Source organism: Pholis gunnellus (genome assembly GCF_910591455.1).
Source record: "Pholis gunnellus genome assembly, chromosome: 20".
In the NCBI taxonomy this organism is placed as follows: Eukaryota; Metazoa; Chordata; class Actinopteri; order Perciformes; family Pholidae; genus Pholis; species Pholis gunnellus.
In genome coordinates this window covers 20,405,918-20,430,691 of record NC_136547.1, presented here as the reverse complement: position 1 = coordinate 20,430,691, position 24,774 = coordinate 20,405,918, and the positions used below count along the sequence as shown (strand labels likewise).

General features: G+C 40.9%; 1 protein-coding gene across 3 annotated transcripts; it reads right to left on the bottom strand.

Moving 5' to 3' along the window:
• Window positions 1-668: 668 nt before the first annotated feature.
• LOC306712542 (NLR family CARD domain-containing protein 3-like) lies at window positions 669-23,863 on the bottom strand. Of its 3 annotated transcripts, XM_079181859.1 has the most exons (10): window positions 23,793-23,863; window positions 22,996-23,154; window positions 22,588-22,704; window positions 21,630-21,727; window positions 19,161-20,964; window positions 7,626-7,799; window positions 4,491-4,667; window positions 3,627-3,803; window positions 1,824-2,000; window positions 669-1,128 (listed from the first exon to the last, which is right to left on the bottom strand). In XM_079181859.1, the coding sequence occupies exons 2-10, from the start codon at window positions 23,133-23,135 to the stop codon at window positions 1,119-1,121; spliced, it is 2,874 nt and encodes a 957-aa protein (XP_079037985.1). In that variant the 5' UTR covers window positions 23,136-23,154; window positions 23,793-23,863; the 3' UTR covers window positions 669-1,118. The 3 variants fall into 3 exon arrangements, with proteins under 3 accessions (XP_079037985.1, XP_079037986.1, XP_079037987.1); XM_079181860.1 differs by lacking the exon at window positions 4,491-4,667; XM_079181861.1 differs by lacking the exons at window positions 1,824-2,000; window positions 3,627-3,803.
• Window positions 23,864-24,774: the final 911 nt, after the last annotated feature.

The following is a 24,774-nucleotide window of genomic DNA, read 5'->3' as shown; positions in this document are numbered from 1 at the left end:
TTTTATTATGTAATGTTTTGTGTTCTAAGTGGTAAATGTTGAATTAATATTGATAATTATGATGTCTTATGATATAGCAGTGGGGACATGATTAAACATGGTTATATTATAATTCCAACAGTTCCAGAATGTTCATGCCATTTTCAAATTCAGTCAAATATAATTAAGTCATGATGGCTTTTATGTTATTATGTCTTGTGTAAAACAGGACATGATAATGTGTGATAGGAGAGGTTTTTCTCCAAAAACGAATGTTGTAAATATTAAATAATACACTGCTCTCTAAAACATTTATTAAGGATTAATAACACATGTATTAATGAGACATAGGCTATTTAGACATTCTAAATAGATCTGTAGTTTAACATTTGGTATAGACACTTACTATGAGGGAATTCTTGGTCTGGGTCAAAATTGACCCGAACCAGACTGTGAAGGCATTAAATATAAACAGGATGTAAGGGTTAAGTGAAGCCAAAGCTACGCGTGTTAAAGCTGCATTCTCTCTAATGTCCACCAGGGGGCGACTCCTCTGGTTGTATAGAAGTCTATGAGAAAATGACTCTACTCATCATATTTATCTCTCTTTATATTTCATCTCACTAAAGTACAAAGAACAAACTACGATGAACATGATGTGAAGACGGAATGAAAACATGAAAATAAAAGATATTTTGATGTATTTATTGAGTTCAGGTTCAGGTTTTATCTTCTCTTCCTGTTTGTTACAAGCTAATCTGAGTCTGTTATAACATGAGAAAAGGCTGGTATTGGTGGTAATAAGGTAACTTCATACATGTGACATCAACTCTCACTGTTACTGAGAAATATGAGTAAATAAAGTGCAGAACTCCATCGTTCCACAGGGAGGAGCTGCAACAGGAAGCAAAGCAGAAACATCATTTACATGTGTTCATCTACTGTCATGTTGTCATGAACACAACTCATCAGCAGAGACACTTTAGGGTCACAACACATGAAGGAACCAAAGGACTAAACTAAATCCAGGTCCAGGTGCAGTGAGGAGCAGCAGGACTGGAGGAGTCCAGATCCTCTGATGATCCTCTGATCAGATCCAGAGGATCACAGAGATGATGGTGGACTCAGTCAGAGTGAGATCACTTCCATCTGAGGAGAGAAGAAGAAGAAGAGATGAACGAGTGTTTGCAGAGACTCCCTTCATCAGCTGTCAGTCAGTGATGCAGCTCATCCAGTAGAAAGAGCAGCAGGACTTCAGTCCTTTCAGCTCTCATCTTAACGTATTGGAGTGAACACACTGAGCTCCAAGCTCACACACCTGCAGACACTTTGGACATCAAGTCTGTTCACTCTGCACATTTCACTCAAGTACACAGTGGAGATAAAGAGCTGAGGGTCCTGAACGCATCACGACTGCAGAAACAGAGAGGTGTTCACTGCTCACTGCAATGATGGGTTCAAAGCTGATAAAAACCACAGTCTCACTGACATTTGAACGTCTCATCTCTTTGAAATATTCCAATGAGAGAGAACAGATCAGATCAGATTGATGGATGAGGACCACTGTCTCTATACGTGTTGAGATGCTGTCAGCTGATGAACAGCGGTATTTCCTGCAGACTTGAACACAACAACAACAGTCGTCTTCACATCAACTCAAACACATGATCACAACAAGCTTCTGGCTCGTCTGATTGGCTGACTTTCTGTCCAATCCTGAAGCCTGTCAGCGTTCTCCTCTCACAGCTTCACTGAGAAGGTTGGAGGTTTACAGGAAATACTGGATCAGTGTTTAGTTCAATACTGCTGGAACCAGCATGGACTGAGTCCAACCCTCTACTGACCTCAGAGTCTCCAGTCTACAGTGTGGACTCTCCACAAGATCACACAGCAGCTTCACATCTGAATCCTGCAGGTCGTTTACACTCAGATCCAGGTATCTCAGATGGGAGGAGGGGTTGGACTTCAGAGCTGAGGCCACAGAAGAACAGCTGATCTCTGACAACCTGCAGTACATCAACCTGAATAAAGAATAAATGAAGAAGATAAGAATCCATTTATAATCCAATCAGATGTGTTCATGTTGTAAATGTGTAGCTCAACATGACTCTGTCCTCATCAATGAGCTTTTCTCTTTGTCGTTGTGTTATTGTGGATCATCATCATGTCAGCCTTCTACACACATCATCCAAATGTCACCACAACATTCATCACCTATTGATGTCAACACAGATGAACACCATGCTGCTGGTCTCAGTCAGGTCTGCAACTAGAGGATCAAGACTATAATGATCCTTTAAACAGCTGTTTTATGAAATATGACTCGATCTCTGTGTGTGTGTGTGTGTGTGTACATGTATGTGTAGATTACATATAGATCTAGGAGTCTGAAGGTGTGTGAATCTGTGTGTGGGTGTATTATTCATAATCAGCAGTAAATGAATGTGTGATTGTCTCTGTTCTTCATCATGTTCATCAGTAATGATCTCTATGCTGCACTAATAACACCGTCACATCATTATGATGCTTTACACCATCATGTAGTTCAACCAGACATCAAGAGGACACGGGAGCAAGTCCACACACACACACACACACATGACTCAGCATGGTGATCAGTGCAACATGTTGCCATGGTGACGTCATGAACACATCATGAGCTTCTTCAGCACCAGATAAACGTGATGAACAGCACGGCGTGCAGCGGCTTCCCCGATGTTCTCTCATCACCGACGCTGTTCAACATGAAGCATCGCTCCACAGCGAGGCTGCAGCGTGTGGTGTTCAATGTCTGCTCCACAAGTCTGTAAATAAAGAATTCCTCGTCGGCAGAATGGATAGCGCTGGAACAGGAAGTCATCGTGATGTGATTACGGATGTTGGCGATGTGGAAGAACTCTCTCCCTATAAAACGCTGATCTGACTAATATCCTCCTTCATCGATGGATCTCTGAGGAGCTGAGCTAATCCAGCTAACTGAAGTTAGCCTGCTCTGGAGCAGGTTCAAGCTTATGGATGTGTTGCTATGGTGATTTTGCCAAACTTGCTTCGAGGAACCGAAAAGCCTGACTTATGTAATCTCATGCGGAACATTATCCGGCTAACTCAGTTAGCCACGTACGAGGACCGGGGACCTGGAACTAGAGGATCAAGACTATATTGATCCTTTAAACAGCTGCTTTAAGATATATGACGAGATCTGTGCGTGTGTGTGTGTGTGTGTGTGTGTGTGTGTGTGTGTGTGTGTGTGTGTGTGTGTGTGTGTGTGTGTGTGTGTGTGTCTGTGTGTGTGTGTGTGTGTGTGTGTCTGTGTGTGTGTGTGTGTGTGTTCAGATATTATTTGTGAAAACACATTTAAATGAACAGAAACCAAAAGAAATATTTCTCTTCATCAAGTAAACGTCATCAATATAAAACAAGTATTAGTTCAGAGGATCTTCTGTCTACAGATGTGACCATTGACCAACAACTAGAAACATTCATTGACTTTAACAACTAACAGTGGACATGTTCTACAGGTTCTTGAAGAGAACATTCTTTTGTCACTGCAGAATAAAATTAGTTCAAGAAACATGAAAATATGAATAAAAACTAATTTCCAACTTTATGGATGTAAGTTGTGTTTTTTCATAAATTAGTGAACTGACCCCAGAGTCTCCAGTCTACAGTGTGGACTCTCCACAAGATCACACAGCAGCTTCACTCCTGAATCCTTCAGGTAGTTGTCACTCAGATCCAGTTCTCTCAGATGGGAGGAGGGGTTGGACTTCAGAGCTGAGGCCAGAGAAGAACAGCTGATCTCTGACAAACTGCAGTACATCAACCTGAATAAAGAATAAATGATGAAGATATGAATCCATTTATAATCCAATCAGATGTGTTCATGTTGTAAATGTGTAGCTCAACATGACTCTGTCCTCATCAATGAGCTTTTCTCTTTGTCGTTGTGTTATTGTGGATCATCATCATGTCAGCCTTCTACACACATCATCCAAATGTCACCACAACATTCATCACCTATTGATGTCAACACAGATGAACACCATGCTGCTGGTCTCAGTCAGGTCTGCAACTAGAGGATCAAGACTATATTGATCCTTTAAACAGCTGTTTTATGAAATATGACTCGATCTCTATGTGTGTGTGTGTGTGTGTGTGTGTGTGTGTGTGTGTGTGTGTGTGTGTGTGTGTGTTCAGATATTATTTGTGAAAACACATTTAAATGAACAGAAACCAAAAGAAATATTTCTATTCATCAAGTAAACGTCATCAATATAAAACAAGTATTAGTTCAGAGGATCTTCTGTCTACAGATGTGACCATTGACCAACAACTAGAAACATTCATTTACTTTAACAACTAACAGTGGACATGTTCTACAGGTTCTTTAAGAGAACATTCTTTTGTCACTGCAGAATAAAATTAGTTCAAGAAATATGAAAATATGAATAAAAACTAATTTCCAACTTTATGGATGTAAGTTGTGTTTTTTCATAAATTAGTGAACTGACCTCAGAGTCTCCAGTCTACAGTGTGGACTCTCCACAAGATCACACAGCAGCTTCACTCCTGAATCCTTCAGGTAGTTGTCACTCAGATCCAGTTCTCTCAGATGGGAGGAGGGGTTGGACTTCAGAGCTGAGGCCAGAGAAGAACAGCTGATCTCTGACAACCTGCAGCTCTCCAACCTGAATAAAGAATAAATGATGAAGATAAGAATCCATTTATAATCCAATCAGATGTGTTCATGTTGTAAATGTGTAGCTCAACATGACTCTGTCCTCATCAATGAGCTTTTCTCTTTGTCGTTGTGTTATTGTGGATCATCATCATGTCAGCCTTCTACACACATCATCCAAATGTCACCACAACATTCATCACCTATTGATGTCAACACAGATGAACACCATGCTGCTGGTCTCAGTCAGGTCTGCAACTAGAGGATCAAGATCAGATCAGACCTGTTGGACTCAAAGACGGTTCATGACTTCATTGGTTCCATGAGCTTCTTCTTTGTGTATCTGGTAGCTTAGTAGCTTCATGTGTTCAACAGGAGAGGTCCACATGTGTTCAGGTGTGTCTTCATGTCATCTGTCCATCACCAGAGTTCTTGGTGGCAGTAATCATTCCTCCTGTCAGACTGAGTGTGAAGTGGTCCCTTCATAACACAACTACACTGAAGAAATCACTTCACAAGTTCAGCTGAAACTAATATGAAGCTTCAGCAGTCTGAGTCAGACGAACCAAAGTTACAGACTATTGAGGAGCAGATTCCCTCTTTGAGTTCCTCTTCCTCCACTGAGCTCAACAAGGAAACACTGAGTTCAACCCGCCTGCTACGTACTGCTGAGGAAGGTAGTACACAGTACATGTACACCGTACACAGTACATGTACTGTACACATGTGTACACAGTACATTGCGTGTACATGTGGATTCACCATCAATTTAACTGACAATATTTAAAATCTACGAAGTTGATTTCTCTCCTCAAAAGTTCTCATTAGTGAATTTAGTGATGAAACTGTCACACTGTAGATTTAGCTTTTGTTAGCATGCTACATGCTACATGCTACATGCAACATTTTGGTCAAATCAGCACAAACTGCTCGTATAGTGTGAGGTTTCAAATACAGCCACTGTCAAACACAACAGACTGACTTGATACATGTGAAGCCTCAGATTAGTTGAGATCAACTTTACAAGTCATTTCTACAGAACTAGACTGTGGATTTAGTCCTGAACATCACAGACAGTGTGGACAGATTACAGACACCAAGAACTCTTCAATGGACGTTTGGACACGTGAGTGTTGTGTTGAGAAAGACCTGAACCAATATGAACCGGCCCTTTAAGAACAACATGTGTTTGTTGTTGCAACCTAAAGGTCTGTGTCTTCAGATAAAGAGACAAAACATGAAAACAGAACCACAGTTAGACCTGCTGTCAACAAGAACCTGGAAACAAGTTAGAACCTTAAACATCTACAGTTTGATGATGTCATTCATCATCATCACTTGTTGAAGAGCCACTTCCACTATGACTGGTCTCAGCTGACATCTTGTTCTCGTAATGACAACAGAGACTTGTGTTCTCAAAGCCTGCTCTGTGGAGACGTGTGGGCCTGTGTTAGGCTGCTGCTTATTACTCTGAGCTCTGCTTTAATCTCACCACAGCAGCTGTGTGGTTGTCTCTGTAGCAGCCTCATCAGCTTCTGATATCATGAAGATCACCACAGTTCACAACTTCACCTTCATTCAGCTTTGCATTCAAGTCTCTCTCTGTTTACACAGAGTTTGTATCTGCTGTCATCAGATCTTCATCCTCCTCCTTCATCTCCCTCACACACTCTACAGCAGGGGTCACTAACAGGCGGGCCGCGGTCCGGATCCGGACCCAGACGCCGTTGTATCCGGACCCAGGACCTAAAACCGATTCTATTTTGACGGAGCGCTTTATTTTAACCGGCGCACCTTTTTCAGCCTTTACGGTATTTGTTCAGCGGTGCAGGAAACACGCCGACCAATGCGTTGTAAATCACATCACGTGATGCAGCTCAGCCAATCAGATAAGAGTATTCTGACAAGTTTACTGACTCGAGTCAGATGTTCACACACCGTGACACAGGGGGGGAGACGAGGAAAGAGAAAGAAGAATACGACAATTACGTGAGTCTCAGCAGCTATTTCACATGACGTTCTCCAAATAGAGGAGAGTGGTCAGCGAGACCAGAGTCTATAACCAAGAATAGACACGAGAGGTTAATTCTCCACACGGGCAGTTTAAAATCAGTTTGTCTCACATGTTCAGAGACCACAACGATTATTCAAAGCGGTGAATGAAGCGATACTACGAGACAAAGAACAACTCTTTGGAGCAAACGTACCATCTCACATCTGAAATGAAGTCACAGAAAATAAACCTGAGATCAGAATCCGAACACATGAGTTCACTGTCCAATGATGTGACCAGAGACAATAGAGCTGAAACAAGTGGTTTAAAGACCACAGATGAAGTCCATGCTCACTAATGTATCTTTTTAGAATATAAGAAAAATATAATATTGATTTCTGATTGACATCACTTCAACCTGAATGAACTGAATTTAAAGCTGCAGGACAATTCAGTGAAATTCACTTTTCTAAAATGAATTACTTTATTTTAAGATGCACATTTTTCGAAAGCTTTCTGTCAGTTATTCTTTAATCCAGACATTATTTTACTTGAAATGAGAAAACCATTTATTGATGTATTTCTATGTATTATTTATAATTCATCCAGTTAAAAGAATAATAATTGTTCAAATATAATTGATGTGTATTTTCTTTATTTTATTTGACAGTTGTTGACACAGAGACGTTACTACTACTACGCTTCTAAATAGTGCAATAGTGCATTGTAATGTTCTGGGCCTTTGCCTGAGGAGATTTTCTCAATCTGGACCTTTTGGTATTTTAATTGAACACCCTGCTCTACAGCCTCATCAGGACTGACATCACCTTCACTGACTGATGGACCACAATGAGAGTCTGTGGAAGCTAAACACTCTCCTGTCAATCACTTCTTTTCTCTACTTTCTGTCACTCTAACAAATATTCAGCTTTTGTTTTCAGGCAAATCCTGAAACCTTTCAGTCAGTGAACTGACCTCAGAGTCTCCAGTCGACAGTGTGGACTCTCCAGTCCAGCAAACAGCGGCTTCACTCCTGAATCCTGCAGGTCGTTGTAACTCAGCTCCAGCTCTCTCAGATGGGAGGGGTTGGACTTCAGAGCTGAGGCCACAACTTCAACGTGAGTCTCTGAGAGTTCACAGCCAGTAAGTCTGTAATGACACAAATATTACAACATATTATTATGAAAGAGGACATTTAATATTTACTTCCTGCTTCCTGTTTTGATGAACATTAGCTCTTCACATCAGTGGTTCAGCTAATCTCATCTCACTGTGTTTCACATGAAACAATAACTCTCATCACTCTCTCTCCTCCCTGCAGACTTTTAATCTTTGTTTCTCTTTAATGTGCAGATGAAGGGAGACAAAGTGTGGTTACATTGAGGCTTCCATAATGTCCAGTCTGTCAGTGTGATCTGATCCCATGTCTGTCTCCACAAAGTCAGCATGAAGCCTTCTTCATTAGAGAAGCAGTTTAACAACTAGAGCTCCCTGCTGCTGTCAGGTTCACCTCCAACACATCCAGAGACAGCTGAGCAATGTTACAGGACTGAGACACATTACTTGATATTATTAGACCTGTATGTGATTAAATGAACATATTCAACACAATTAAACCAAAGAGGCTGCATTACTTTCAACATGATGTCATCAGAAATATGTTTCAGTGAATCAGCATTAAACACATAACATGCTGTTCATAAGATCTTTATAAAAGAGTTTATTTCTGAGTAAAAGAACAAATTAAATGATTTAAAAACAGGACGATGTAAATAATGAAACTTTAAAATGAAAAGTTGAATTCATGAACAATAAAATGCAACATTTCTCGGTTCAACACTCTGGAGTTTTACAGCGACAGTCTTTGTCTCGTATGAAGCAGTTTATGGAGGCTAATGTGGCTAATGCTAACGCTAAACCTCAGATATATATTGATGTGTAACTGACATCACTGAATCAGTTCTCTGATGTGATGACTTTTCTCTTCTTGTGCTACTAAATCACTGTTACAGCATTCAACTTGATCAGCAACAGTTACAGACTCAATTTAAATAATTATATTAATGATAAAAACATCCTTTATCTACACAGAACTTTAAAAAAAGTGTTTTAAAGACATAAACGACAGATATACAGATATATATATATATATATATATATATATAATAACTTTACTGCCCCTCATTAAATCCATGCTCTAAAGTAACTGATGAAAGAATTTCTCTGATGTTTCTGACGGTGAGGAACAGACCTGGGTGTGTTTTTCTGGGTAGATTTAGTGATTTGAGGCCTTCAGGAAAACGCTGTTGAGTTATTTTTCAGTCTTTCTCTAACTGGGAATGTTGGTTTTGGCAGAAGAAGAAGAAGAAGAACTCAAACATGTTTATTATGTAAAACAGTTTCTTATTAGTAGTAGAACTATTAATACTGTTCAGTAAAAGTAATGTATTAAAATGTTTACTTGAAGTAAAGAGAGAAAGATAAAGATAAATCATATTTTTAAACTAAAGTCAAAGTGGCTTTATTGGAATGAAAGTTAAAAAACAATGTTGCCAAAGTATCAAAATACAGAATAATATGACATTAATAATAATATTAAGATTATTGTTAACGTCTGTTAAAGGTGGAGCTTACATGATGCTGGATAGTTTAATAAATAATAATGATTCATATTTTAATTCTTATATATTTTGTGAGTCAAATGTGAATCTTCAACATTTAACATTTCTCTGTCAGGTAAATGTAGAACTACAATGTTGTCCTCTGAAGTAGAAGTACATCACATTCCATCTGACCCTACAGGGTCTGGATCTTAGGAGACATACAAGGACTTCATGTGAACCACAATAACAATACTTCTTATTCCTCAGCTGGGTAAAGGTGAATTCTACTAAAGTAGAAATCTGAACTCCTTCATGGAGGCAACGGATAAAAGAATCAACATCCTGCAGTTGACCTGAAAAGATGTTGAATAGTTTGAGGAGGAAACCAGCAACGTATGAAAACATGTGGACTCTTTTCTGGCCTCACTGCTACCATCATTACAGCCCACTGGCTGTGAAGGAGTCTAACATGTGTCCTCCTGTGCTCTCATTGGCTACTTCATGCTGTCATACGAACTTCATTCACATACTTTAGGACCTCACATCTGACTTTATTGAAGTTTCTATATTAATACAAATTAAAAGTCAATTCATGTAAATGTATGTAAACAGTCTGAGGTAGAACCCTGAACTCAAGTTGGTTTGTTGTTGTTTTCTGGTCCTATCTTTAAGAAGGGGGCGTGGCCTGATACAGATGGTATTTAAACTCTTCAGCATCGTGTTAAAATAATCAGGTGTTACCTGTAAGTGTGATGATGTCAGACACCTTGTAGAAGCTCCTGATGTAATAATAACTAAAGTACATGAAGTGATGACTGTAAAATACTGCTACATGTTGTGATGAAAGCTCAAACACAACCTCTAAAGTCCTTCATTTGTTTCACCAGGTTTGCATGTCGCCTCCATCACCCAAAGGAAGATAAATAGAGGAAGAATGATATCAATATAAATTAAAGCTGCAAGCAGCATTGACCGGGCCCTCGCACATTCACGCACGTCGAGGGTACTGGCAGGACTCTGGAGGACGCTGCCGTGCGTTTCTTTGACCATCAAACACTGCGTGCATGAGTTAGATGATATTTCCTGCGTCGACCAGCAGCGTAACAAGATCGCGTTGACAGGTCTTAAGCCTCAAATGTGTTGAGGGTACCTCCAATACAATCATAAATGAAAGCCTGTTAAGATCATCAAGAAAATGAATGTGCGTGAATGCGCTTCAGGGTTAGTAACATAACAGACTGTCACTTTACTGGGATGGGGTTCAACTCCCTGCAGTGTCCTGATTTTATTTGGACTTACATGAAAGTTAAGAAAACAGTAGTATCATTTGCTTTTACTTGAACACTTTAATTTAACACCGTTTTCTTTTTAAGCTTTTCTGTAACTTTAGACTGTTTTGTGAAGCATTCATTGTGACATTTAACCTGATTCTCGTGTAGACGCTCCGGACAGATCATTTATACTAATGTCGACTGATATGGTTTGGATAACCTACTGTTATCTAACTTTTGCTCTCCAAGCATCTTAGTTTGCACATATTTAGATCAGAGAAGTCTTTTTCTCATGGTGTGCCCACAAACCCTTTTAATAAGTTCAGTGTTTGGTCCGCTGTAATTATAGAATCCTGATTACGTCCGTGCTTATCAGTAGGTGGCGCTATGACTATGAGTTAATATTGGCATGCAGAAGTCCTAAAGTCATGACAGTCAACAACCATGTCAAGTTTGGGACAGTTTTGACAAAGTACAGTAGAGTTACAACAGCTTGATGGATGATGGTGAACCATGTAAAATGGCTGCCACACCAAATCCACGTCGTTTGATGAAACCTAAAGCTTTTAGTAACTTTTAATCACTAAGGTCTTGAGATTGTTCCAATCAAATTCTAAGTTGATCTGATTAATTCCCTAGGAGGAGTTCGTTAAAGTAGAGCGCCTGGAAATTGCACAAACGACGCTATAAATTCATACAAAATTAAAAATGGCTGACTTCTGGTGGGGTTTAGAGCTTAGAGCCCTAAGACCTTTTTTTAAGTCTATATGTGATACACCTACTTCCCAATTGATATACATCTAGGTGAGACGTACTGCGAGGGCTGCATCGGCGAAATATTGTAGGGGGCGCTATCGAGCCGACTTGTCACTCTGAAACATTAAAGTCATATCAGATAACTACATTCAGGATTGTAAATGTGTTTGACAAGTTTTGTTATGTTTTGAGCATTTTTAGCCACTCAAAAACACCTTCATTTTTCATGGCGAAGAATGCGTCGCTACGGCAACAGCTTTTCACGAAACAACAAGCTTTGAGTAACTTTTCATCACAAAGGTCTTTAGATTGTACTGACCAATTTTGAAGTTGATTCGATTATTTCCCTAGGAGGAGTTCGTTAAAGTGCAGCGCATGGAAATGACAAAAACGACACTAGAAATTCAAAATTAATTCAAAATGGGTGACTTCCGGTTGGGTTTAGAGCATGGTCCCAAGAGACTTTTATTTAAGTCCACATGTGATACATGTGCCCACCAAATTTTGTAAATCTATGTGAAACGTAGTGCGAGGGCTGCTTCGGCGAAATGTTGTAGGGGGCGCTATTGAGCCGATTTGCCACTCTGAACGAATAAAAGCATATTATATAACTACATTTTGGGATTGTAATCTGCGTACAGAGTTTGCTTATGTTTCGAGGTTTTTTAGCCTCTCAAAATGAGCTTCGTTTTTCACGGCGAAGACTGCGTTGCCACGGCAACGGCGTTTGACGAAACATCAAAAGCTTCATGAACTGGCATTATGAACTTCTTATATTTGTGTGGAAGTAGTTTGATGTTGATCTGATTTACCTACTAAGAGAAACAAGGCAAAGTATAAAGACTTTAACTTACTGTTACCAGTAGGTGGCGCTATGACTATGATTAAAAATTGGCCTGCAGATGTCTTCAGGCCTGGAGTCTAATCAAACATGTGAAACCTGGTAAAGATCTGATGATGTGGAGTCAAGTTACATCAGTTTATTCGTTCATGGCGAAGGATCGAAATTCGCCGAGCCGCCACGTCGCCGCCCTTCGACAACTTCTTACAATCTTCACAATGAAGCATGATCAAGGTCTTAAGGCTTACCTGGCAACATTTGAGAGGGATCTGATTAATCTGTGAGGAGCAGGATGTCAAAGTACAAAACGTACAACTTCCAGTTGCCAATAGGTGGCGCTCTTACTATGATTCAAAATTTTCATATAGATGTGCTCTGAGTCAGGATGATATGACATATGAGAGATTTGGAGCAGATTAGACAATGTACGGCCGAGTTACAACAACTTCCTTTTTCATGGCGAATGGTGTTTTTTTAACGCCACGCCACGGATACATAGTACGATAACTTTTTGATCTTTGAGTAACATTTCACTGCCAAGGTCTCAAGAGCATACTGACCAAGTCTGAAGTCGATCGGGTTCAATCTCTAGGAGGAGTTCGTTAAAGTATGATGCCTTGAAACGGTCCAAAAACGTCATACACTTCAAAATGGCCGACTTCCTGTTTGGTTTAGTGAAAAATTCCAAGAGGATTTTTTGTACGCCCCATCACGTTCCACATACCTACCAAATTTCATACAGCTAGGTGAAACCCAATGTTGGGGCTACTCAATAGGGGGCGCTAGCGAGCCAATATTTCATAACGCAGCTGGTCAACCCAATCAGACTGCAATTTTCACAAATTCTGGCTTGCATGCAAAATTTCAAATTTCTGCCATTATCCCAAGCACCTCCTTTTTACGAGGAAACACCAAAAATAATAATAAGAATTAAAGCTGCAAGCAGCATTGACCGGGCCCTCGCACATTCACGCACGTCGAGGGTACTGGCAGGACTCTGGAGGACGCTGCCGTGCGTTTCTGTGACCATCAAACACTGCGTGCATGAGTTAGATGATATTTCCTGCGTCGACCAGCAGCGTAACAAGATCGCGTTGACAGGTCTTAAGCCTCAAATGTGTTGAGGGTACCTCCAATACAATCATAAATGAAAGCCTGTTAAGATCATCAAGAAAATGAATGTGCGTGAATGCGCTTCAGGGTTAGTAACATAACAGACTGTCAGTTTACTGGGATGGGGTTCAACTCCCTGCAGTGTTCTGATTTTATTTGGACTTACATGAAAGTTAAGAAAACAGTAGTATCATTTGCTTTTACTTGAACACTTTAATTTAACACCGTTTTCTTTTTAAGCTCTTCTGTAACTTTAGACTGTTTTGTGAAGCATTCATTGTGACATTTAACCTGATTCTCAAGTAGAAGCTCTGGACAGATCATTTATACTAATGTCGACTGACATGGTTTGAAAACCCACTGTTATCTAACTTTTGCTCTCCAAGCATCTTAGTTTGCACATATTTAGATCAGAGAAGTCTTTTTCTCATGGTGTGCCCACAAACCCTTTTAATAAGTTCAGTGTTTGGTCCGCTGTAATTATAGAATCCTGCTTACGTCCGTGCTTATCAGTAGGTGGCGCTATGACTATGAGTTAATATTGGCATGCAGAAGTCCTAAAGTCATGACAGTCAACAACCATGTCAAGTTTGGGACAGTTTTGACAAAGTACAGTAGAGTTACAACAGCTTGATGGATGATGGTGAACCATGTAAAATGGCTGCCACACCAAATCCACGTCGTTTGATGAAACCTAAAGCTTTTAGTAACTTTTAATAACTAAGGTCTTGAGATTGTTCCGACCAAATTCTAAGTTGATCTGATTAATTCCCTAGGAGGAGTTCGTTAAAGTAGAGCGCCTGGAAATTGCACAAACGACGCTATAAATTCATACAAAATTCAAAATGGCTGACTTCTGGTTGGGTTTAGAGCTTAGACCCCTAAGACCTTTTTTTAAGTCTATATGAGATACACCTGCTTCCCAATTTGTATACATCTAGGTGAGACGTACTGCGAGGGCTGCATCGGCGAAATATTGTAGGGGGCGCTATTGAGCCGACTTGCCACTCTGACACATTAAAGTCACATCAGATAACTACATTCATGATTTTAAATGTGTTTGACAAGTTTTGTTATGTTTTGAGCAGTTTTAGCCCCTCAAAAACACCTTCAATTTTCATGGCGAAGAATGCGTTGCCATGGCAACAGCTTTTCACGAAACTACAAGCTTTGAGTAACTTTTCATCACAAAGGTCTTTAGATTGTACTGACCAATTTTGAAGTTGATTCGATTATTTCCCTAGGAGGAGTTCGTTAAAGTGCAGCGCCTGGAAATGACAAAAACGACACTAGAAATTCAAAATAAATTCAAAATGGGTGACTTCCGGTTGGGTTTAGAGCATGGTCCCAAGAGACTTTTATTTAAGTCCACATGTTATACATGTGCCCACCAAATTGTGTAAGTCTATGTGAAACGTAGTGCGAGGGCTGCTTCGTCGAAATGTTGTAGGGGGCGCTATTGAGCCGATTTGCCACTCTGAATGAATAAAATCATATTATATAACTACATTTTGGGCTTGTAATCTGCGTGCAGAGTTTGCTTATGTTTCGAGCTTTTTAAGCCTCTCAAAACGACCTTCGTTTTTCACGGCGAAGACTGCGTCGCCACGGCAACGGCGTTTGACGAAACATCAAAAGCTTCATGAACTGGCATTATGAACTTCTTATATTTGTGTGGAAGTAGTTTGATGTTGATCTGATTTACCTACTAAGAGAAACAAGGCAAAGTATAAAGTCTTTAACTTACTGTTACCAGTAGGTGGCGCTATGACTATGATTAAAAATTGGCCTGCAGATGTCTTCAGGCCTGGAGTCTAATCAAACATGTGAAATCTGGTTAAGATCTGATGATGTGGAGTCGAGTTACATCAGTTTATTCGTTCATGGCGAAGGATCGAAATTCGCCGAGCCGCTACGTCGCCGCCCTTCGACAACTTCTTACAATCTTCACAATGAAGCATGATCAAGGTCTTAAGGCTTTCCTGGCAACATTTGAGAGGGATCTGATTAATCTGTGAGGAGCAGGATGTCAATGTACAAAACGTACAACTTCCAGTTGCCAATAGGTGGCGCTCTTACTATGATTCAAAATTTTCATATAGATGTGTTCTGAGTCGGGATGATATGACATATGAGAGATTTGGAGCAGATTAGACAATGTACGGCCGAGTTACAACTACTTCCTTTTTCATGGCGAATGGTGTTTTTTTGACGCCACGCCACGGATACATAGTACGATAACTTTTTGATCTTTGAGTAACATTTCACTGCCAAGGTCTCAAGAGCATACTGACCAAGTCTGAAGTCGATCGGGTTCAATCTCTAGGAGGAGTTCGTTAAAGTATGATGCCTTGAAACGGTCCAAAAACGTCATACACTTCAAAATGGCCGACTTCCTGTTTGGTTTAGTGGAAAATTCCAAGAGGATTTTTTGTACGCCCCATCACGTTCCACATACCTACCAAATTTCATACAGCTAGGTGAAACCCAATGTTGGGGCTACTCAATAGGGGGCGCTAGCGAGCCAATATTTCATAACGCAGCTGGACACCCCAATCAGACTGCAATTTTCACAAATTCTGGCTTGCGTGCAAAATTTCAAAATGTTGCCAGAATCCCAAGCACCTCCTTTTTGCGACGAAACATGAAAAATAATCGGAAGAATAATAATAATAATAATAATTAAAGCTGCAAGCAGCATTGACCGGGCCCTCGCACATTCACGCACGTCGAGGGTACTAGCAGGACTCTGGAGGACGCTGCCGTGCATTTCTGTGACCATCAAACACTGCGTGCATGAGTTAGATGATATTTCCTGCGTCGACCAGCAGCGTAGCAAGATCGTGTTGCCAGGTCTTAAGCCTCAAATGTTTTGAGGGTACCTCCAATACAATCATAAATGAAAGCCTGTTAAGATCATCAAGAAAATGAATGTGCGTGAATGCGCTTCAGGGTTAGTAACATAACAGACTGTCAGTTTACTGGGATGGGGTTCAACTCCCTGCAGTGTCCTGATTTTATTTGGACTTACATGAAAGTTAAGAAAACAGTAGTATCATTTGCTTTTACTTGAACACTTTAATTTAACACTGTTTTCTTTTTAAGCTCTTCTGTAACTTTAGACTGTTTTGTGAAGCATTCATTGTGACATTTAACCTGATTCTCGTGTAGAAGCTCTGGACAGATCATTTATACTAATGTCGACTGATATGGTTTGGATAACCTACTGTTATCTAACTTTTGCTCTCCAAGCATCTTAGTTTGCACATATTTAGATCAGAGAAGTCTTTTTCTCATGGTGTGCCCACAAACCCTTTTAATAAGTTCAGTGTTTGGGCCGCTGTAATTATAAAATCTTGCTTACGTCCGTGCTTATCAGTAGGTGGCGCTATGACTATGAGTTAATATTGAAATGCAGAAGTCCTAAAGTCATGACAGTCAACAACCATGTCAAGTTTGGGACAGTTTTGACAAAGTACAGTCGAGTTACAACAGCTTGATGGATGATTGCGAACCATGTAAAATGGCTGCCACACCAAGTCCATGTTGTTCAATGAAACCTCAAGCTTTTAGTAACTTTTAATCACTAAGGTCTTTAGATTGTTCTGATCAAAATCTAAGCTGATCTGATTAATTCCCTAGGAGGAGTTCGTAGTACAGCACCTGGAAATGGAAAAAAACAACACTAGAAATTCATACAAAATTCAAAATGGCTGACTTCTGGTGGGGTTTAGAGCTTAGAGCCCTAAGACCTTTTTTTAAGTCTATATGAGATACACCTGCTTCCCAATTTTTCTACATCTAGGTGAGACGTACTGCGAGGGCTGCATCGGCGAAATATTGTAGGGGGCGCTATTGAGCCGACTTGCCACTCTGACACATTAAAGTCACATCAGATAACTACATTCATGATTTTAAATGTGTTTGACAAGTTTTGTTATGTTTTGAGCATTTTTAGCCCCTCAAAAACACCTTCATTTTTCATGGCGAAGAATGCGTCGCCACGGCAACAGCTTTTCACGAAACAACAAGCTTTGAGTCACTTTTCATCACAAAGGTCTTTAGATTGTACTGACCAATTTTGAAGTTGATTTGATTATTTCCCTCGGAGGAGTTCGTTAAAGTGCAGCGCCTGGAAATGACAAAAACGACACTAGAAATTCAAAATAAATAGAAAATAGGTGACTTCCGGTTGGGTTTAGAGCATGGTCCCAAGAGACTTTTATTTAAGTCCACATGTGATACATGTGCCCACCAAATTTGGTAAATCTATGTGAAACGTAGTGCGAGGGCTGCTTCGTCGAAATGTTGTAGGGGGCGCTATTGAGCCGATTTGCCACTCTGAATGAATAAAAGCATATTATATAACTACATTTTGGGCTTGTAATCTATTTGCAGAGTTTGCTTATCTTTTGAGCTTTTTTAGCCTTTCAAAATGACCTTCGTTTTTCACGGCGAAGACTGCGTCGCCACGGCAACGGCGTTTGACGAAACATCAAAAGCTTCATGAACTGGCATTATGAACTTCTTACATTTGTGTGGAAGTAGTTTGATGTTGATCTGATTTACCTACTAAGAGAAACAAGGCAAAGTATAAAGTCTTTAACTTACTGTTACCAGTAGGTGGCGCTATGACTATGATTAAAAATTGGCCTGTAGATGTCTTCAGGCCTGGAGTCTAATCAAACATGTGAAATCTGGTAAAGATCTGATGATGTGGAGTTAAGTTACATCAGTTTATTCGTTCATGGCGAAGGATCGAAATTCGCAGAGCCGCCACATCGCCGCCCTTCGACAACTTCTTACAATCTTCACAATGAAGCATGATCAAGGTCTTAAGGCTTTCCTGGCAATATTTGAGAGGGATCTGATTAATCTGTGAGGAGCAGGATGTCAAAGTACAAAACGTACAACTTCCAGTTGCCACTAGGTGGCGCTCTTACTATGATTCTAAATTTTTATATAGATGTGTTCTGAGTCAGGATGATATGACATATGAGAGATTTGGAGCAGATTAGACAATGTACGGCCGAGTTACAACAACTTCCTTTTTCATGGCGAATGGTGTTTTTTTGACGCCACGCCACGGATACATAGTTCGATAACTTTTTGATCTTTGAGTAACATTTCACTGCCAAGGTCTCAAGAGCATACTGACCAAGTCTGAAGTCGATCGGGTTGAATCTCTAGGAGGAGTTCGTTAAAGTATGATGCCTTGAAACGGTCCAAAAACGTCATACACTTCAAAATGGCCAACTTCCTGTTTGGTTTAGTGAAAAATTCCAAGAGGATTTTTTGTACGCCCCATCACGTTCCACATACCTACCAAATGTCATACAGCTAGGTGAAACCCAATGTTGGGGCAACTCAATAGGGGGCGCTAGCGAGCCAATATTTCATAACGCAGCTGGACACCCCAATCAGACTGCAATTTTCGCAAATTCTGGCTTGCGTGCCAAATCTCGAAAACATTCCAGTATCCCAAGCACCTCCTTTTTGCGACGAAACATGAAAAATAATAATAAGAAGAAGCGGAATAATAATAAACATTACGATTACAATAGGTCCTCCGCTCCGACTACGTCGGTGCTCGGGCCCTAATAATAATAAACATTAGAAAAACAATAGGTCCTCCGCTCCGACTACGTCGGTGCTCGGGCCCTAAATATAACAATCATGAGGAATAAATAGAATAACTGTGTTCATTAACTTCACAGTGAAAACTAAACCAACTGAAACTGAAACATGTTTTCACTCGCAGCATTTCAAACATCAAGAACATCTGTGATGAAATATAACTGAATTATAATTTAGTATTAAACAACTGGAACACTATTTTAAGAATATGAATTTCATAATGTTTATATTAGAAGAACTAAACTACTGATCTACACTGATTCATCAAGTTAATCACATCTGGACTTACTGAGCCTTTCTGCAGTTCCTCACAGCTGGAATCAGTCTCCGTCGTCCCTCATCTGTTGTGTTGTACGTGTTCAGGTCCAACTCATCCAGAACCTCCTCTGACATCTGCAGCATGTAGGACAGAGCTGAGCAGTGGAACTCTGAGAGTTTCTTCTCTGATCTGTTCTCTGACTTCAGGAACTCTTGGATCTCCTGATGTACTGAGAGCTCGTTCATCTCCATCAGACAGTGGAAGATGTTGATGCTTCTGTCAGGAGAGATTTTATCACTGTTCATCTCCTTCAGGTTGTTGATGGCTCTCTGGATGGTGTATGGACTGTTGTCTGTCTGACCCAGCAGGCCTCCTAAGAGTCTCTGGTTGGACTCCAGAGAGAGGCCATGAAGGAAGCGGACAAACAGGTCCAGGTGGCCATTTTTACTTTGAAGGGATTTCTCCATGGCTCTCTTCAGGAAGTCCTCCAGAGATGAATACTTGTATTTCCCCATAAAGTCCTCCAGTACCTCTGTCTTCCTGTTTGTGAAACAGTGGAACATGTAGACTGCAGCCAGAAACTCTTGAACACTCAGATGAACAAAGCAGTAGACTGTTTTCTGGAAGATCACGCTCTCTCTTTTGAAGATCTCTGTACAAACTCCTGAGAACACCGAGGCCTCCGTGACATCAAGACCACACTGCTCCAGGTCTTCTTGGTAGAACATGATGTTTCCTTTCTCCAGATGTTCAAACGCCAGCCTCCCCAGCTTCAGAAGAACTTCCCTGTCAGCCTCCGTCAGCTCCTGAGGACTCGTCTCATGTCCCTCATGGTACTTCTGCTTCTTCCTCTTTGTCTGGACCAGCAGGAAGTGTGAGTACATGTCAGTCAGGGTCTTGGGCAGTTCTCCTCTCTGGTCTGTAGTCCACATGTGGTCCAGAACTGTAGCAGTGATCCAGCAGAAGACTGGGATTAGACACATGATGTGGAGGCTCCTGGATGTCTTGATGTGTGAGATGATTCTGCTGGACAGCTCTTCATCACTGAACCTCCTCCTGAAGTACTCGTCCTTCTGGGGGTCGGTGAAGCCTCGTACTTCTGTCACCCTGTCAACACGTGAAGGAGGGATCTGATTGGCTGCTGCAGGTCTGGAAGTTATCCAGACGAGAGCCGAGGGAAGCAGCTTCCCCTCGATGAGGTTCTTCAGCAGCACGTTGACCGATGCCTTCTGTGTGACATCAGACACGACCTCATTGTTGATGAAATCCAATGAAAGTCTGGTTTCATCCAGACCATCAAAGATGAACACAACTTTACAGACAGAGAGCTTCTCTGCTGGGACCTTCTGTAATGTTGGATGGAAAACACGGATCAGCTGGAGAAGACTGTACTGCTCATCTTTGATCAAGTTCAGCTCCCTGAACGAAAGCAGAACCACCAGACTGACATCTTGGTTCTCCAAACCCTCGGCCCAGTCCAGAGTGAACTTCTGCACCGAGAAGGTTTTTCCAACTCCAGCGACGCCGTTCGTCAGAACGACTCTGATGCGTCTCTGTTGGTCAGCTGAGGCTTTGAAGATGTCGTGGCACTTGATCGGAGTGTCATGGAGGGTCTTCGTCTTGGAAGCTGACTCCAGCTGCCTGACCTCATGTTGGGTATTAACCTCTTCACTCTGTCCCTCTGTGATGTAGAGCTCAGTGTAGATCCTGTTGAGGAGGGTTCCACTTCCTGTTTCATCACTTCCTGTTTCATCACTTCCTTCAGTCACACGTTCACATCTGTTCTTCAGACTGATCTTATGTTCATCTAAAACCTCCTGCAGACCACTATCTCCTGAAACAGAGAAACCAGAGAGAACATATAAAGAAGATATGATATTGATTTGACTAAAACAATCAGTAAACAATGAAATCAGGCTGATATCTGAACCTACAAACGGGGACACGTGAGTGAAAGTAACTTTCAGTTAGATTCAGTTAGAAGCTACTAAAGTAGTGAGATGTGAACACAGAGAGCTTTCTCTCTGGTCACCAGCACAGACAGTGTTGATCCAGTCAGTGTAGCTACAGACGTGGCTTTGGTTTGAGGGAGGAGACCGTTATTGAGAACATTACATCAACTATGTGTTGATTGTTCTTATTTCCTGTTTTGTTGAGCTGTAGCCGACAGACAAAGTTAATAGAGCGACTGTTAAAAGTCCAGTTATGAACGACGTGGATCAAAGATGTGTGTCTGTGTTTTAGTTGTTATAAATACATTCATCCTCACATTGAGTTCATATTCCTCACACAGAGCCTGTTGGTTATATTGCCCGGATCGATCTGCTCTTTGAAACACACCGCGGCTCCGTCTACAAACAGACTAGGACCGTCTATGAATCAATGAGACCTTCTTCCTTTGTGTGTTTACATCCTTCAATCCAACAAGTGTCTCTGTATTAAAACAACACGTCCTGTTTCCAGACATGAAGACATCAGCAGAGAAATGGACAGTCTTACTTTGGACACTTCTGGTCTCACTGGCTGTCTGCAGTCCAGCTCTGGTTCTGGATCTGGACGTCAGCTCCTCCTCAGAATCATGACTCCTCTTCTTCTCTCTGTAAAGACATTTATTTAGAACTAAAATGATTTGTTGGTTGTTGATGAAAAACATCCAGATGTGGACTAAAGTGTGTAGAAGCTCAGATGTTCACAGAGAACAGTTAAAGTGTTACTTTTCTCTTTGAATTCAGCGTTCAGTCTGTCATGAAAATGTTCTTTTATTGAAACTCTCCTGCTTTCATGAACTCTAATCAGCTGCTTTTCCTATCAGGCTGTCTGATGAAACATTTAGTGATCTGTCTGTAGTTTGTTTAGAACTAACTCAACACTTCCTGCAGCTCCTTCACAGTAAAAGTCCTCCATTAAAGAGAGCTGATCATGTCCTTTACTGTGTCACAGTGTCTGTGATCAGCTCAGCTTGAGTTGGTTGTGTTTGAACTGAGGTCAGAAGAGGTCTACATGTTGTGGTGGACCAACAGTCTAACACACAGCATGTAACAGTGGAGTCTCAGGTTCAAGTCCACACACTTTCCTTCTTCATGTCTGTTTTCTGTCACTTTCTACTGTCAACTATCAAATGAAGGATCAATTCAAACGTGATGAAAACAGAAGAGCTCCAAATGTACAGTTGACCATTTCCTGTCTGGTTTTTGTCAGCAGAGAACTTTTACATCAGTTCTGCTCATGATGTTTGTTCTAGACCTTCAGGATCAACATCTGGAGGAGAGAGTCTGAACTCAAAGGTCCACTTACTAAAGATTTAAAGCTTCACACTGAAAGCTCTGAATCTGTAGGAAGTGAACCTTTGAGCTTCATCTCATGAAAATATAATATAAATCTTTGAGCAGAACATTTAGTCTTCATCCTCAATGCATCATCTTCATCAGGTCAGCTCACAGTAAAAACAGTCTCTTACTGTGTGTCTGAGGGTCCAGGTTCACTACTGAAGTCTGGAGGAGGATCTTTGGACCGATCACTCTTCATAGACAGACAGATGGATCCTGGAGACTCTGCTCTCTGTCTGGACTGAACTCTGCAAACATCAAGATGATTTTATTCAGAATGAATCTTTGATAACAACAAAGACATTCAAGTAGATCTGAATACACAAACTACTGTTACTGCAGATATTTAGAAGCTTTTAAAGTTTGTAGTAGTCCTCTTAGATTACATCACAGCTTTTCTAGGTGACTGACAGCTGTCACTGCTACTAAGAGGAAGAACCTCAAACTCAACTCAAAACCTCTAAATCTACAGAGAACACTGTCAGAGGTACAGGAACTGAAAATGACTCCTATGAATGAGTTAGTAGAAGTTCTCTTACTGTGTGTCTGAGGGTCCAGGTTCTTTACTGAAGACTAGAATAAGACTTTTGGACCGATCACTCTTCATAGACAGACAGCCGGAGACTAGAGACTCTGCTCCGTCCTCCTCTTCCTCCTCTTCCTCCTCCTTCCTCCTCATCTTCTGATCTGAAGTCAGTCTGAGAGTAAAACAGTAACGTTAGGCTCGTTGGAGATGAGTCAGTCCTGATCAGAATCAATCACAATGCATGCTGGGTAACCTCACGAGGATGAGGCGCCGCAGTTACTTTTCACCGACTGCATGACCCCAATGCATGATGGGAAGTACCTGGCTGTCGTAAGATCAAAGAGCTGATTGGCTCTTAGATTTGACAACAAACACCACTTTTAGTAGAAAATCCTGTTTTTCTGTGTAATTGTAATATTTAGTCTCATGTTGTGCAATGAAGGTTTAATCTAAAAACAGCACACAATGCAGATACACGCACATTTAAATAAATCCCAACGAGGTCTGCAAACTACAAGTAGCCTACAGACCTAACAGGAAGTAACTGTTTCTTTGACTTCCTGTTTATTCTTTGAAGGCGGATGAAAACAGTCCGACTTCACTGCAGAGTTTGTTCAACGTCTCCTGCTGCTCTCGTCTACTTTACAGGAGAGAAGCAGCTGATCTAGAACCAGCCTACTGACTGAGCTCAGAACAGGAACACACACACACACACACACACACACACACACACACACACACACACACACACACACACACACACACACACACTTTGACAGTAAAACAATCACATGTTGGATCAACACTCACGCTGCCTCAGCCTTCAGCTTCTCTCCTTCTGCTCTGTGACTCAAAATGGAGTCTGAACTTCCTGATGAACACATCAGGGTTCTCTTCCTGTTCTCATGTATCTGGATCACATGATCACTGTAGCTCCGCCCCTCTTCATTTACAGGAAATCAGCTGAGTTCCTGTAGAAGTGTGTGTGTGTGTGTGTGTGTGAGCTCACACAGATCCTCTTTTTATTACGATGTGTTTATGAGCGTCTCTCTCGGCTTGAACAGGTTGAATTAAAATGAGTTTTGGTCAAAATGTTGCTGCATTATCTTTATGTTTAAATCATGAACATGAATCTATGAGAGCTTTCTGTGTAAAGGTTTCTGTTACAACGTGAAGTTCGTTTAATAAAATCAAACTGAACCCAGCCTAATTTATATGTTAGATTATTCTACATTGGCTCACCGTTTGGCTTAAACTTATTTCTTTATAAAAAGATTTTTTTTTTCCACATGAACAATACATTCTCCTATTTCTCCTCGACTCTTCCAGCTTTGAGTCACTCAGCAGTGATTGTCAGAGCTACCTGCACAAACAAACGACCTGCATTTACTTTGACAGTCTGTGATGTTACTAACACTGAAGCACGTTCACACACATTCAGTTTTTGTCTATTTTTACAGGCTTACAGTTATGATTGTATTCGGAGGTACACCCAAAACATGCGAGGCTTAAGACCTGGCAAAATGACCCGGCTACACCATTAGTCGACAGAGGAAATATTGTTTAACTCGTGCATGCAGTGTTTGATGGTCACAGAAATGCACGACCGCATCACCCAGAGTCCTGCCAGAACCCTCGATGTGCGTGAAGATGTGAGGGCCCGATCAATGCTGCTCGCTGCTTTAATTTTCAGTTCGAGTTCACACTAATACAACACATAGAAGAACAGCAAGTCACATTTGATACATCTTTATACAATTATTTGATACATAATTAGTATTAATTAAATTGT